Here is a 17075-nt window from a genome sequence, read left to right on the forward strand (position 1 = left end):
ATTTCAGACATTTACGAGGAACAATTTTTTATTTTTTAGACAGTTACGAAAAATTGTTAAATTTTGATCATTTTTTTGTTTCGATATTCTAAGGTCATTAGTGCAGTTTGGGATTTTTTTGAGACGTTTTGATGTACATTTATTGATTTTTATATTTTTCAGACATTTACTAGGAAAATTTAAATTTTTTCTTATTTTTCGGACAGTTACGAAAAAGTGTTAAATTTTGATCATTTTTTCGTTTCGATATTCGAAGGTCATTCATGTAGTTTGAGAATTTTTTGAGGAAAAAATAAATTTTCTGTTATTATTCGAAAAATAGTAAAATTTTATTCATTTTTTCTCGATATTCTAAGATTATTGGTGTAATTTAAGAACTTTTTGAGGTGTTTTGATGTACTTTCCTTGATTTTTATATCTTTCAGATATTTACGAGGAAAAATTATTTTTTTTGTTATTTTTTAGACAGTTACGAAAAAGATTAAAATTTTGATCATTTTTTATTTTGATATTCTAAGGTCATTGGTGCATTTTGAGATATTTTTGAGGTGTTTTGATGTACAGTTCTTGATTTTTATAAGTTTCTTATATTTACGAGGACAAATTAATTTTTTTGATATTTTTTGGACAGTTACGAAAAAGTTTAAAATTTTGATCATTTTTTTTCGATATTCGAAGGTTATTGTTGCAGTTTGATAATTTTTTGTGGTGTTTTGATCTACTTTTTATGATTTTTATATGTTTCGTACATTTAAGAGGAAAAATTAAAATTTTAATTATTTTTCGAACAATTACGAAATGGAGTAAAATTTTGATCATTTTTTTGATTCGAAATTCTAAGGTCATTAGTGCAGTTTGAGAATTTTTTGAGGTGTTTTGATGTACTTTTCTTCATTTTTATATGTTTCGTACATTTATAAGGAAAAATTAAATCTTTTGTTATTTTTTGGATAGTTACGAAAAAGAGTAAAATTTTGGTAATTTTTTTCCATATTCTAAGGTCATTGGTGCAGTTTGAAAATTATTTGAGGTGTTTTGATGTTGTTTTCTTGATTCTTTTGTGTTTCATATATTTACGAGGAAAAAATATTTTTTTTGTTATTTTTTGGACAGTAACGAAAAAGATTAAAACTTTGATATCTTTTTGTTTCTATATTCTAAGGTCATTTGTGTAGTTTGAGAGTTTTTTTTGAAGTGTTTTGATGTAATTTTCTTAATTTTTGTATGTTTCATATATTTACGAGGAAAAAATAATTTTTTTGTTATTTCTTGGACTGTTACGAAAAGGTGTTAAATTTTGATCATTTTTTTTTGTTTCGATATTCTAAGGTCATTGGTGCAGTTTGATAATATTTTGAGGTACTTTTCTTGATTTTTATATGTTTCGTACATTTACGAGGAAATAATAATTTTTTTGTTATTTTTCGGACTGTTACGAAAAAGAGTAAAATTTTGATAAATATTTTTTGATATTCTAAGGTCATTGGTGTAGTTTGAGAACTTTTTGAGGTGTTTTGAAGTTCTTTTCTTAATTTTTATGTGTTTCGTACATTTACGAGGAAAAAATAATTTTTTTTTATCTTTCGTTCAGTAACGGAAAAGAGTAAACCTTTGATCACTCTTTTGTTTCGATATTCTAAGGTCATTGGTGTAGTTTGGGAGTTTTTTTAGGTGTTTTGATGTACTTTTCTTGATTGTTATATGTTTCATACATTTACGAGGAATTATTTTTTTTGTTATTTTTCGAACATTTATGAAAAAGAGTAAAAATTTTGATCATTTTTTTGTTTCGATATTCTAAGGTCATTGGTGCAGTTTGAGAATTTTTTGAGGTGTTTTGATGTACTTTTCTTGATTTGTATATATTTCGAACATTTACGAGAAAAAAAATATTTTTTTGTTATTTTTCAGATAGTTACGAAAAAGATTTAAATTTTGATCATTTTTTTGTTTCGATATTCTAAGGTCATTGGTGCAGATTGAGATTTTTTTGATGTGTTTTGATGTAAATTTATTGATTTTTATTTCTTTTAGACATTTACGAGGAAAAATTAATTTTTTTGTTATTTTTCGGACTGTTGCAAAAAAGTGTTAAATTTTGTTCATTTTTTTTATTAGATATTTTAAGGTCATTGGTGCAGTTTGAGATTTTTTTGAGGTATTTTGATGTACTCTTTTTTAAAATATATATCGGACATTTACGTGGAAAATTAATTTTTTTGTTATTTTTCTGACAGTAACGAAAAAGAGATAAATTATGATCATTTTGTTGTTTCGATATTCTAAGGTCATTGGTGCAGTTTGAGAATTTTTTGACGTGTTTTGATATACTTTTTAAAAAAAATATATTTTGGACATTTACGAGGAAAATTAAATTTTTTGTTATTTTTCGGACAGTAACGAAAAAGAGTAAAATTTTGATCATTTTTTTGTTTCGATATTCTAAGGTCATTAGTGTAGTTTGAGAATTTTTGAGGTGTTTTGATGTACTTTTTTTTTTTTATATATATTTTGGACATTTACTAGGAAAATTAAATTTTTTGGACAGTTACAAAAAAGTGTTAAATTTTGATCATTTTTTTCGATATTCTAAGGTCATTGATGTAGATTGAGAATTTTTTGAGGTGTTTTGATGTACTTTTCTTGATTTTATATCTTTCAGACAGTTTTGAGGAAAAAATAATTTTTTTGTTATTTTTTAGACAGTTACGAAAAAGAGTAAAATTTTGATCATTTTTTTCGATATTCTAAGGTCATTGATGTAGATTGAGAATTTTTTGAGGTGTTTTGATGTACTTTTCTTGATTTTTATATGTTTTGTACATTTACGAGGAAAATGAAATTTTTTGTTATTTTTCGGATAGTTACGAAAAAGAGTAAAATTTTGATCATTTTATTGATTCGATATTTTAAGGTCATTGGTGTTGAGAATTTTATGACGTGTTTTGATGTACCTTTCTTGATTTTTATATGTTTCGTACATTTACGAGAAAAAAATAATTTTTCTTATTTTTCGGACAGTTTTGAAAAAGAGTAAAATTTGGATAATTTTTTTTCGATATTCTAAGGTCATTGGTGCAGTTTGAATTTTTTTTGAGTTGTTTTGATGTACTTTTCTTAATCTTTATATCTTTTGAACATTTACGAGGAAAAAAATAATTTTTTATTATTTTTCAGACAGTTACGAAAAAGAATAAAATTTTGATCATTTTTTGTTTCGATATGCTAAGGTCTTTGGTGCAGTTTGAGATTTTTTTTGTGGTGTTTTGATTTACTTTTCTTGATTTTTATATCTTTCAGATATTCACGAGGAAAAATTAAGTTTTTTGTTATTTTTTGGACAGTTACGAAAAAGAGTAAAATTTGATCATTTTTTTGTTTCGATATTCTAAGGTCATCGGTGCAGTTTGAGAATTTTTTGTGGTGTTTTGATTTACTTTTCTTGATTTTTATATCTTTCGAACATTTACGAGGAAAATTAATTTTTTTGTTATTTTTCAGATAGTTACGAAAAAGAGTAAAATTTTGATCTTTTTTTTGTTTCGATATTCTAAGGTCATTGGTGCAGGTTGAGATTTTTTTGAGGTGTTTTGATGTACTTTTCTTCATTTTTTTTATTTTTCGTACATTTACGAGGAAAAATAATTTTTTTTGTCATTTTTTCGAACAGTTACGAAAAAGAGTAAAATATTTATCATTTTTTTGTTTCAATATTCTATGGTCATTGGTGCAGTTTTAGAATTTGTTGAGGTGTTTTGATGTACTTTTCTTGTTTTTAAATCTTTCAAACATTTTCGAGCAAAAATTAATTTTTTGTTATTTTTTGGTCAGTTACGAAAAAGTGTAATTTTTTTCGATATTCTAAGGTCATTGGTGCAGTTTGAGAATTTTTTGAGGTGTTTTGATGTTCTTTTCTTGATTTTTATATTTTTCGTACATTTACGAGGAAAAATTAATTTTTTTGTTATTTTTCGGACAGTTTCGAAAAAGAAATGAGCCCTCTAAGACTCCTCAATAAGAAAACACTTTGCGCTCCTGCACACATTTGATCGAGGCCCAAAAGAAGGTGTGGCAAAGAAGAAGACGGACATCTGATACAAAGTGCCACAAACCTCACATTCACATGCCTCCCGAGTACACCCTATCATAGCTCAAAGATCCGTCAAAAGGCTCAAAGCAGAAGGAGAACGAATAATTCTTGAAGAGAGGCGACTGTCAACTGACGGGGTGATTAGTGACTACCCCACCATCTGGGATAAAATTAAATTCCACAGGTTTGAGCGGTTCACAAGAGCTCGACCATTGTATGTCTCATCTTGGATTAGGGAATTCTACACGGCTTATGCAAAGGACTTGCCCAAGAAAAGAAAGGGAGTTGCATGGAAACCCTCAGAGGAGGTTGAGGTCCAAGAGAAAATGGTATAGTGTCACACAGGTCCCATTAGGGATATCCTGGTCACAAATGGCAACATGGCCGACTTATACAAGCTCTGGATGAAGCAAGGCTTTGATGCACTCAAGGGTGGCTGCCCCTCATATATGATATTACTCCTCTGTGGATGGCTGACAAAGTGAAGATAAAAAATAAGGACATGAACATCGCCTCCCGCTATTAGTTTGGGTTAATTAGCAGTAACCTCATGCCATCCAAGAATGAGTTCATTCGCCTATATCCTAATGTCATCTTAGCAGGCAACATTATTGACCGTACATAGAAAACATGCATGTGCAATTATCGAGGAGGATATGCTAATGAGAGCTCGACAAGAGCACACCTGTCTCCCATTCATAGTGTCTTGGCCCAAACTCAAGGGGTGCAACTGGCACATAATGTCAAAACATAGGCCTGAGCCGATCCTGCTAAACCACTTACTAATGGTGCATGACAGCAGCACACAGTCAAGAAAACAAACAATTATATCTTGGCTCTTGTCAACATGTTTTCAAAGAAAACAACTACTCCCAATAGTTTATATCAAGCAATAAACAGCTACACAAAAGCCTATTTTGGCGGTCGAAGCAACCATGGTATCTTGGAAAGCATTAACGCTATGTGGGCCGTCAAAGCCACCATGATCTCTATACAAAAGATAAAAATAGGTACATAACTAACCAATATGTCAAGTAGCTATCAAACATCAGCCAACCAAAAATCAAGTCCAACATGGCCAATAACGTGGCTATAAAACCCAACAAACTAGTCTGCAAGCCTCTGTGAATATAATACCTGGACAAGACAAGACCCTATCCAACCCAAAATCTAAAAACAGCAAAACAAGCAAACCTCTAGAACTCTAGCAACCTCTGAAAGAAAGAAGTCAGCCAATCAAATGGACAGGCGGCTGTGCTACTCGAAAGGTGTGTCTAGTCGTAACTCAAGACCTATAGGCATGAATACAGCACCCCCTACAAGGTGCTTCGAAAAAAATAATGTATCGAGAATTTAAGGTAAACTCAAAGCTAAAATAAAAGTATAAGTGCTGAATGAAAAGAGTAGGGGTGAAACTCAAGTACAATACATTATTTCCCTTCAATAATAAAATATAAAGACATAACAAGCAATAAAATGACCAGGCCCCCATAGGGCTGATAGGTACTAAAAACACACAATCAATCTAAGTCCGAACAAACACAACCAATTGTTAAATACCCATATTTGCCCCCTTGCCTTGATCCCAATTATAATCTTATCTGAACTTTATGAATGTTCATGTGCCATTAATTAACACCAATCTAGCTCAATGGTACAATACATATATGATGCCCGATACGTACAACCTACCTATCCCGTAGGCACGGTCTACCTGATCCATAGGCTTGGTCTACTCGGCCTATAGGCATGGTATAAAAATCAATATGTGTTCTTAAGATCCCTGTAGTATCTATGTCTGTTGAGGCCAATACAAGATCATAGGTTGCAGCGAGACTATAAAATATCACAAAAATAATAAGTAATCATAATAAATCAAAACACAATCATAAAATGCTTTTCTAGGCCACTAAGCAAGGAGAAGAATGTCCCCGACAGACATTATATTATATGGTCGTAACCAAGTCAACAGAACAATGCTACATGTAAAATAATTACAATACACCGATCATAAAAATCTTAGGCCATTAGGATCATGCAAGAATAAAAATAGTATTCTTTACATACCTTTCAACCAAAGCCCAAAGTTGTCTCTATGAAGTTTACCCAACAAAAAGTAATACAACAATGCAAAAATAAGCGAGGGTGTAAGAATGAGCCATGACTAATCAATAAGGCGCTATTGCCACACTCGCGACCAGCAAAGTTAAAACAAAAAAAATGAGGCAAATAACATCAATAATCAGCATCTAATTCCATTGAATATATTCCAACAACATCTCAAAGGTGCGACAAGCTCCCGAGGCAACACAATTAGGCATACTTCACGCTATTCCAGCCAACAACTATCGAACGTGACTCTAATAAGAATCACACCAAACCCCCCAACCCATTACCTCCGTTACTTTAACACCATCACTACCCAATCATAACAGCCAGGCAAACTATGACGAAGGGGCTTCCCACAACCACAATATCAAAAACACCACCATGTGGCTAAAAAATATATAAAAATGATACTAGGATATGGAATTATAAGGGAGGGTCCTTAAAATATGATTACCTAAACCAAAATGTCTGAAATAATAATATTAAGATTCTGCCACCAGGCATCAACACGAAACTGAGCCTAAATCGACAAGAAAAGGATGCCACAACTATGAGGTTGCGATGTAGAGCAACTTCTGTTAAACATCCAAGTTGAGAATCTAAGCATCCAAGGAGTATTGGAAGGTATATTTATCATTTTTTTTCTGGGTTTTTAGTTATTTTTTTAATGAAGAAATGACAAAGATAGTGGTCTTTTATAATGACCAAACACTTAAAGTTAGGGGGCCCACTTCGAGTTGCCTTCTTGTGCAGTCTCACGAAATCGCGCATAACTCTCTATTCTGAAGTCTTATGGATAAATATTTTAGTGTGTTGAAAACTAGACTCGTATACATTCAATATGATAGGTAATAGGAATTCTAATCTTTATATACAAGGATCAAGTTTCAGATAAGTTTGGCAAAAAAATTCAGAGAATTCCTTAACGACATTTACAATAACCTTTGCCGACTTTTATTTAGCATCTTTCTTGAATTTAACACTTAACATAAAACTTTGTGCATTGTAAATAAATCATAAAACATCATTTCTTAGGTAATCAGTACCACTTCTGATGCAGAGTTGCAGATAGTGAGTGCAGCAACATCATATGTTGCGCCAGAAGATGCACTGGCACTTGCTGTGCCGATGCCTCCAAGACGCCGATCTTATCCGAGGTATCCCTGTCTCACATTGGAAGAAACCAGTGCAAACAGGGAGCAGTGGAACTTAAATTTCTACAGGAGGAGAAGTTCCTGGTCAAATCAGAGCTATACAGACGGCTTCAGGATCTTGAGAAGGAGAAGACGACATAGACAGACAGAAAGACCTTAGATCGTTGTCTGAATAAGCTCTTGCAAGGAGGACATTGTAAACTTATCGTTGTTTATGTCCCTGGTCTAACAAATTGTAACCACAGTCGTAAGATATAGGTTGTTTTGCACCCTTCAGTTTCTAGCGTATCTGCTGAACAGATTCATGAGAGATTCAAGTCTTTTGAAACATACATCCGCACTCAAGCCTCTTCTCAATTGAAAAAGGGAGAGCCATTTCCTCAACTGAATGATCTGACCAGGACACATCAAAGCAAAAAATTGAACCAAGCTGAGCGAGCTGAAGCTATGCGCACAAATGGATTTGTACTGGCCAAGATGGTTCGCACAAAGATTTTTCATATTTATCTATGGGAATATGTGAACAGTTTGCCTGGTTGTGAAGATGTTTTGTCATCTTTTAAAGATGGTCATGACCTAAAAAATCGTCATAGTACATCTAAATTAATTGATTTAAATGCAGCTATTAAGGCCATGCCGCTTGAACTGTTCTTACAAGTTGTTGGCTCTACTCAAAAGTTTGAGGATACGATCGAGAAATGTAAAAATGGGTTTCGCCTTTCTGATCTTCCTCTGTTGGAGTACAAGCATCTGATGGATATCCGAGCGACTGGACGACTATCATCATTGATTGACAGTTTGCGATGTTTGAAGTTGATTAGGCTTGTATGGACATCCAGAAAACACTGCAAATATCCCTCATACTACTCTGTGGAGCTTAAACCTTACATCGGGGAACCTGTTTGCTTAGTGGGTTCATCTCATTCTATTCATTGTCCAGATCTTCACCCTCAAATCAGACATGATTTTGTTCTTTCAAGTAAAAAAGCTGTTGAGGAATACTGGAACACTTTAGAGTATTGCTATTCTGCTAGTGATCGTAAAGCCGCTTTGCATGCATTTGCCGGCTGCACAGTTAATGAGGTATTTCTTTTCCGATCATGGGCCTCAATCAGAGTTATGACAGCTGATCAGCGGGCTGAACTCCTTAAGCATGTTATTAACGATGGCTCACAGAGGAAACTTTCATTCAAGGAATGTGAGGAGATTGCTAAAGATCTGAATTTTACTTTGGAGCAGGTCCTTCGTGTCTATCATGATAAACGACAACGACGACTTACCAGCTTTGATCGAGCTTCAGATGCTGGAAAGGGCGAAATTCAGCCGCATCAAGGTACACCTACATTATCTCCAGAGAAAAGGAAAAGACCTGTAACAAGGAAATCTTCAAAGCCTGCGGAGGCTGGTACCTCGTTTGGACAGCCCCAACCATTGAGCCAGATAGTCAACGAGGAACAAAGTTCTTTCCCGTCTACTTCATGTGCACAAACATGTAGCTTGGAGGGATATCACCTTCGAGATGACGTGGTAGCTGCTGAAGAGTCAGAATTACCTGAAGATGATGGGGTAGGACGTGCTTTTCTTGATAAAATTGCCTTGTCAAGAGTGAAGCCTACACGCAAGGGAAGGTTCTGGTGGACAGATGATGTAGATAGGCAACTGGTGATCGAATATGCAAGACACCGAGCTTCTCTTGGAGAAAAATTCAATCGTGTAGACTGGGGAAAGCTTCATAATCTTCCAGCACCGCCTGATGCCTGCAGAAGGAGAATTTCATTATTGAGAACAAATTGACAGTTCAGAAAATCTATTATGAGACTGTGTAATGTGCTTAGTCAGCGTTATGTGGATTACCTTGAGAAATCCAAAGATAAAAAATTGAACCATGAGGGTCATCAAGCAACACAGTGTTATTGTCTTAAAAATACCTCGAACTTCCTCTCTCAAGATCCATGGGATAACTTTGATGATGCCAATATAAAATTGGTCCTGGAAGATGCTCTGCGTTACAAAAAGATATCCAAATCGGAGACCTTGAAAGATGTTCAGCCTTTCTTTGATAACAGCTCAGATGTTAATACTGATGAAAGAGATGGTTCTTGTGGTACTCAGTCAGTTTTACCAATTTCTTGTGGACAATATGTTGATAATTTTAGTGAAAATACTGAAGATTCTGGTACACCAATAAGCTCAAATAGGATCCCTCAGAAGTATGTGAATCTCACAATTAGTGGCATCCCCATCAGTAAACGATTATATGAATCAGCAGCAGTTGCTAATGCTGCAGAGCTATTTAAGCTCATATTTCTCTGTAGCTCAAAGTCTCCACTTGTGCCAACCTTGCTTGCTGAAACTTTAAGGCGCTATTCTGAGCATGATCTCTTTGCTGCTTTCAACTACCTCAGGGAGAAAAAAGTTTTGATTGGGGGCCATTCCAATTGTCCTTTTGTCCTTTCTCAAACCTTCTTGAATTGTATAGAATTTTCTCCATTCCCAAGTGATACCGGAAAAAGAGCTGCTAAGTTTGCTAGCTGGCTTTGTGAAAGAGAGAAGGAATTGATTGCTGAGGGGGTGGATCTTACAACGGATTTGCAGTGTGGAGATGTTTACCACCTTCTTGCTCTGCTTTCTTCAGGAGAACTATCTATTGCACCATGCCTACCCGATGAAGGTGTTAAAGAGGTTGAGGACTCCCGGACATCTAAACGCAAGAATGATGACAATGAATTTTCTGACAGTGACAGGTATAAAAAGCTGAAAACTTCAATGGTTAGTGATAGTGAGCTTTGCTCACGCCGGGCAAAAGGTTTTCCAGGAATTAGGTTGTGCTTGAGGCATGCTACACTTTCAAGAATAAAAATTATGGATTAACTCAAAGACAGTGATAACTATACTTGTGCACAATCTGTTAAAGATCATCAAGCCACTGATATTGGCAGTGTCTCATTCGACTCAGATGACCAAGTAAATGAACTTCATGATAGAGGGGTCCCATATACCACAGTTTCTCCGACCGAGTCACCATGGCAAGCCATAACGACCTATGTTGAACGTGTTTGTTCCTTTGGTTCTTGTGTGGAACAGAACTCTCTGGTATATCCGAAAATGTTTAGATCTGTTTATTCAGCTATCCAAGTGGCTGGTGACCAAAATTTGTGCATGAAAGATATCTCGATGATTCTAAAGATGCAAGATAAAAAGCTTTCTGAAGCTGTCATTGAGGTGCTAGAAGCATTTGGACGAGTTTTGAAGGTCAATGCTTACGATTCTATTCGGGTGGTTGATTCTTTATATCGTTCCAAGTACTTTTTGATTCCAGTGGCTGCTATTCATGAAGATGCTACATCATCTCCTTATGAAGATTCTGAGGCTAAAAGAGATGAGGAGTCTGCTACACATAATGGAGAAAATCATAAAGATGTGGAGTTGCAGAAGGAAATACGTGGGAATTCTGATAAGGTACACAAAGTCACAATTCTTAATCTTCCTAAAGCGGTTGTTGAACCTTCAAGTGAAAAGCAAACCATCAATGAGGCAAAAGGTTTTCGGCCTCCTGAAGCTAGTTCACCCACAAGAAATCACCCAGAAGAACCATATGATCTCCGCTCTACTGGTTTGCATTTGTGTAAGCCAATATTGCCTTGGCTAAATGGTGATGGTACTACAAATGAACGTGTCTACAAGGGTCTTGTACGCCGTGTTCTTGGCATAGTGATGCAAAATCTGGGAATAAAAGAGGGTGATATTATCTGCCACATGCATGTTCTGAATCCTCAGAGTTGCAGAAGTTTGTTAAACATGATGGTCCTGGATAACGTTATCTTTGTGGGTAAGATTCCTCAGGCAAATCCAAGCGGAGCACCAGCAATTCTGAGTAGTCTTATTGGTAGCCATTTCAAGAAATCGAAGTTAATTTCAAGGGAACATTTCTTTGCAAACCCCTCTAGTACACACCTGTTGTAATGTAGGTAGATGTTGGATCTAGCTATGCATGGAGGTAGATGTTGGATCTAGTTATTTATTTGTTTTGATCTTTTCGTTTTCTTGGTTCGTGTTTGGGACTAAGGCATAGTAGTTGTTGTTGTCATCTCCTAGCGCCGATCTTTGTATAGTAATTTCTCTAGGAAAAAAATGCACAACTTGTAGCCCGATCAAACACGGAAGTTGGTGTACATGTAATTTCAGAATTTCCAGAAATCCAATACCTTTTGCATAAGAATAAAAAAATAAAAAATAATGTGTTAATATTATAGGAAACTATTAAGGGACATTTTCCTCGAATGATGATGGTTTTTGCAACATCATAGGAAACTATGAATGAACTCATATTTCACAGAAGTTACATACCTTGTATACTAAAATGCTGGTTTACTCATTGAAGGAACGGACATATAAGGATATTTGAATTTCATGTCTCCCTCAACTTAACACGTAAGCTCCTGAGCATTTCGGCTCCGCTACAACACTTTTATAAAAGCTATATACTGATTTTGCAACCTTCTTATTCGATGATCTATTTTGGAAACATGGACTTCTTTATAAGATAGCTCCTTTGAAATTTGAACTTGGTTGTCGGCAATATACCTGTTGGATCTCCAATACACTTCCATGACATAGAAACATGAAAAAAGTTGATGAAGTGCTTCTAGCTTTTGAGGTAAATCGAGCTCTTAGGGAATCCGACATGTACATCGCAACATCCAATAAAGCCCAATGTACTTAGGGCTCAACTTGCCCTTTTTGTCGAATTTCATAACTCCCTTCACAGGTGAAACTCTCAAAAAGATCCAATCATCAGCATAAAACACTAAATTCGACCGCCTAACATACGTGTATGATTTTTGACGGCTCTAAGATGTCAACAACCACTCTCTAATTAAATCAACATGTTTCCTGGTATACTAAGTCTAGTCTAAATAGTTCTAATTCTCCAACCTTGAACCAGCCAAGAGGAGATCTTCATTTTCTTGAATATAAAGCCTCATACGGCGCCATATCAATGCTAGAATGATAGCTATTATTATAGGAAAATTCGATAAGTGGCAAGTGATCATCCCAATTTCCTTTAAAATCTAGCAAACACACCCTTAACATATACTCGATAGTCTGGATTGTACACTCAACTTTGCCATCAACTTGAGGATGACATATGGTACTAAGGTTTATCTGCGTCTCTAGACCCTTCTGGGATGATTTCCAAAAATGGGTAGTAAATTGTGCTCCTCTGTTTGAAATAACCGATATATGGACCCCATTCAATAGAAAATTCTCTCTAATACATAGCCCTGCATAATCCTCAGCTAAAAACTTGGTCCTCACCGTATGAAATGGGATGATTTTTTAGCATGTCAATAATTACCCAAAAAGAATCAAACTTCCGCCACAAGCGAGGAAAACCTGTAACAAAGTCCATATTTATTGCCTCTTACCTCCATAATGGAAGGGGTATCTCTTGAATCGGCCTACTGGTTTTTTGGTGCTAGATCTTCACCTACTCACAGTTAGGACACTGTGCTACAAACTCAACTATATCTTTCTTCATCTCAGGCCCCTAGTAGATCTCTTTAATATCATGATATATCTTTGTAGAATCACGGTGAATCAAATATCGAGAATAGTGTGCTTCTATAATAATCTGGTGTCGAAGACTTGGAACATTTGGAACACACCATTGATGTCCATATCTAAGGATTCTGTCTTCTACTCTAATGATGGCTAATGACTTCTGATGTTGATCTTTTCCCTTTAGTTGCTCGACGATGGGATCCTCGTGTTGTTGTGTCTTTACTTCCGAAATAACAGATGATACAGATATGTCTTGAATTGTAATCCCTTCATAAGAATCTAAGAACATAACTACCAAATTTGCTAGTTGATGAAGCTCTCATGCTATCTCCCACTTCTCCATTCCCAAATACGATAAGCAGCCCATATATTTATAACTTCAGGCGTGCTCTATTACATTCGCCTTCCTAGGATGGTACATGATGTCCACGTCATTATATTTCCGAAACTTGAGCCATAGACATTGTCGTAGATTCAACTACGTTTTACTGAAAATATACTGGAGGCTTTTATAATATGTATAGACATCAACATGCACACCATATAAGTAATGCCTCAAAAGCATCATGGCATGAATAACTATAGCCAACTCTAAATCATTAGTTGGGTAGTTCTTCTCATGCTTCTTTAGCTATCCAGAAGTGTACGGAATTACCTTACAATGTTGCAATTGAACACAACCAAACTCGATGCCCGAAGCATCACAATACACTACATAGCCTTCCAGACCCTCTGGCAACATCATAACTTGCGCATAAGTTAATACGTCGTTTAGCTCTTGAAAGTTATGTTCACATGTTGTATTCCACTAAAATTTAGCTGGTTTCTAAGTTAACTTAGTCAACAGAGTTGAAGTTAAGAGACTCCCTCCCTGAAGCTCCTATAATAACCTGCTAACCTCAACAAGCTATGAAACTATATTAAGGTCGTGAGTTTAGGCAAAGTCTTCATAGCTTCAATCTTCTGCAAGTCAACATGTCTATCAGATACAATATGTCCTTAGATGGAAACAAAATGCAACAAGAACTAACATTTTGAGAGCTTCGAATACAACTTTTGACATACGAGTATCTCAAGAATCGCTTAGAGATGGTCTTTATGCTTTGACTATGATATCATTAATGAACACAATCACGAACAAGTCTAAAAATAGCCTAAATATGTTGTACAACATGTCCATAAATATTGTTGGGGAATTTGTCAATCCGAAAGATATAACAATAAACTAAAAATGGCCATTTCGGGTCCTGAAGTCTGTCTTTGGAATATCACTCTCTCGAACCCGCACATGAAGGTACCCTAAATGTAAATCAATCTTTGAGAAACATTAGACATCTTGTAACTGATAAAACAAGTCATCAATCCTTGGCAACGGGTATTTATTCTTTAGTAACCTTATTGAGTTGTCAATAGTTTATACACATGCACAATGGCCCATCTTTATTTCGTACAAACAATAAAGGTTAACCCCACAACGATGCACTCATCTTGATGAAGGTCTTATCTAACAAGTGTTTTAGTTGCTCCTTCCATTCCTTCGATACTTTTGGTGTCATTCTATATGGAGAAATTCAGATTGGTTGGATACCAGGGAGATCATCTGTAAAGACATCAGGAAATTCATTAACCACCAGAACAGATTTTAAGCTCGGTGGCTCTAGGACAACGTCGTGAACCCTAACAATATGATTAATGCAGCCTTTAGTAATCAATTTCCTCGCCTGAATATATGAAATAAAAATACCCTTTTGAGTTGATAACTCTCAAATTACCCTCAAAACAAGTTCATAGAGTAGGCGGTCATCGTCAATAAAAATACCTAACTAAGAGTTGGGGTCGAATCCCATAGAGAAAAAAATGTCTGCAATCCAAAACACAAAGGATAAACAACTACGAGTTTGAATCTTAAAACACAATGTACAAACTTATCAAATTGAAAGAAATTTTTGGTAACTAAATAAAAGATTTAGGAAAAGGATAACTGAGATGATGAGGTTGGTGGTGATGATGATGCTGAGGAGATAGATGAGAATGAGTGTATGAGAGAGGATGAACAAAGGATAGTTGAGACCTTTATAGAGCTATATCAGATCGTTGAGTTTATAGTGCACATGATGATGGAGAGATCTCGTCTAGAGACTTCCACTATTGACACTAGTGGGGTATCATCAGACTCCACTATTCCTCCCACATCCTACTATTTCAGTTTTGCTGGGTGCTAATGCCTGAGACGATACCATCCCTTCTGAACCTCAAGATTGGGGTACTTCACAGGCATAGCCTGTCATGGAGATATTTTTCTCATTTCTCCTCCCGTACTTACTTTTGATAGCATTGGGGACATTGCTAGGATTTGTTTTTGGTGGGGGTGAGGGCACATGTTCCTTTATTCCTCTTTATGATTTTATTTTATTATTTAAGTTTTATTTTAAGATATCTTAGTATTTTGGTTTTTATGGTAGTTGAAGGTTTTGATTTTATTTGGTCTCTCTACCCATTTCCTCATATTTTTGAGTTTTCAAATGTTTGAGAATGCTTTTGTTTTTATTGTTGATGTTCGAGGATCGATGGTGTATATTATCGATATCTTGAATAATACCCATGATGAAAATGCATTTTTGTGTTGGTGTTGCAAGAAGAAATGATGTGGCTTTATTATTGAATGATCTCTTTTATTTTTATGTTAACTAGGTGCGTATTATTATTTTTTATTCTTGTTGCTTATATATATATATATATATATATATAGATAGTCCTTGTTTTTCGCTTATTATTATTGTTATTACTCAAATTGTGTCTTCTACATCTGTGTTGGGTTTCAGCTTGTCCACTCATTGGTTGTAGTGGACACCATCATGGTCTTATTTTTTGCCGTGACAAAAAACTTGATCATTTGAAGCAAAGATAACAAAAGATTTTTCATAATTTATAAGATTTGACGGTCTGAAAGGCTTAAAAATATTCAAGAATGAGAGGATAAAAATAATTAAAGTGAAATGAAAAAGATAAATCTATGAAAAATAATATGGGTTCATAATAATGTCAGAATACAAATAAGGTACCAAAATAGGCTGTGATGAAAAAAAGTATATTAAAATTAACTAAATATTTTTCAAATTATTTTTTCAAATTACACAATATTTTCTATTTTTAATTATCATTTTAAAAGTGAGAACGAGTCTGAGGGTCTACACAATTGGAAATTCATCTTAGACCTTATAATTTTCCAATTTTGATGCCTAACTTTTTGCTAGTAATGCCACTTTTGTTATATGATATAAAAAACATAATATATTTTTTTGAGAAAAGGTAGAGGTAGCGGAGATGGAGGATGAAAGGCGAGGAAATTGTCCAGAAAGTAGTACAATGCCGACATCAACAACATTATCTACAATGTCAATCATTCCAAATAATAATAATAATAATAATAAAGAACAAGATCGGTTCCTTCCTATAGCTAATGTGGGTCGAATCATGAAGAAGGTAATCCCAGGAAATGGAAAGATCTCCAAAGATGCAAAAGAAACGGTTCAAGAGTGTGTATCAGAATTTATAAGCTTTGTTACTGGAGAAGCATCTGATAAATGCCAGCGTGAGAAGAGAAAGACAATCAATGGTGATGACATTATATGGGCCATCACAATTCTCGGGTTTGAAGATTACGTTCTCCCTCTTAAACAATATCTTAGCAAATATAGAGAATTAGAAGGTGAAAAGCTAAATGTTCCAAAGCAGAACCAACCACAACAACATGATCAGAAGCCAACTTTTTCATACAACAGTGTATATTCTCCTACAGGCCTTCTTCCCCAAACTTCATTTGTTCCAACAGATCAACCTTTTCCTTTGCCTTTTTCCCCCAACTCAATTCAGTCACAATTACCTAAACAGGAACACGTTGATTCTATGGGACACTGGTAATAATATAACAAGAAAAATAAATATTTTTTCCCTTTAATTTTATTATATATTTTTTATGATGTAATGTAATTATATAGTACTAAACAAAAGATTATACAAATATGAGTCACAAGTGAGTTTCCACTTATTTGTTACTATAGTATATACCAAACATAGCATGGTTAAAAGAGTATTGAAATTCTTTCTATCCACGTGTTTATACATAAAATATCATATTTTTAATTATGGTGGGGGGG

General features: G+C 34.7%; 2 protein-coding genes across 2 annotated transcripts; both read left to right on the forward strand.

The window, feature by feature from the left end:
* Window positions 1–9165: 9165 nt before the first annotated feature.
* LOC107062014 (uncharacterized) lies at window positions 9166–11316 on the forward strand. Its single transcript, XM_015312177.1, has 2 exons — window positions 9166–10159; window positions 10268–11316. The coding sequence occupies exons 1-2, from the start codon at window positions 9166–9168 to the stop codon at window positions 11314–11316; spliced, it is 2043 nt and encodes a 680-aa protein (XP_015167663.1).
* Window positions 11317–16242: 4926 nt separating this feature from the next.
* On the forward strand, window positions 16243–16839 carry LOC102598645 (nuclear transcription factor Y subunit B-7). Its single transcript, XM_006355034.1, has one exon. The coding sequence runs from the start codon at window positions 16243–16245 to the stop codon at window positions 16837–16839; it is 597 nt and encodes a 198-aa protein (XP_006355096.1).
* Window positions 16840–17075: the final 236 nt, after the last annotated feature.

The sequence above is a fragment of the Solanum tuberosum genome, unplaced genomic scaffold, assembly GCF_000226075.1.
Source record: "Solanum tuberosum cultivar DM 1-3 516 R44 unplaced genomic scaffold, SolTub_3.0 scf00190, whole genome shotgun sequence".
NCBI lineage: Eukaryota > Viridiplantae > Streptophyta > Magnoliopsida > Solanales > Solanaceae > Solanum > Solanum tuberosum.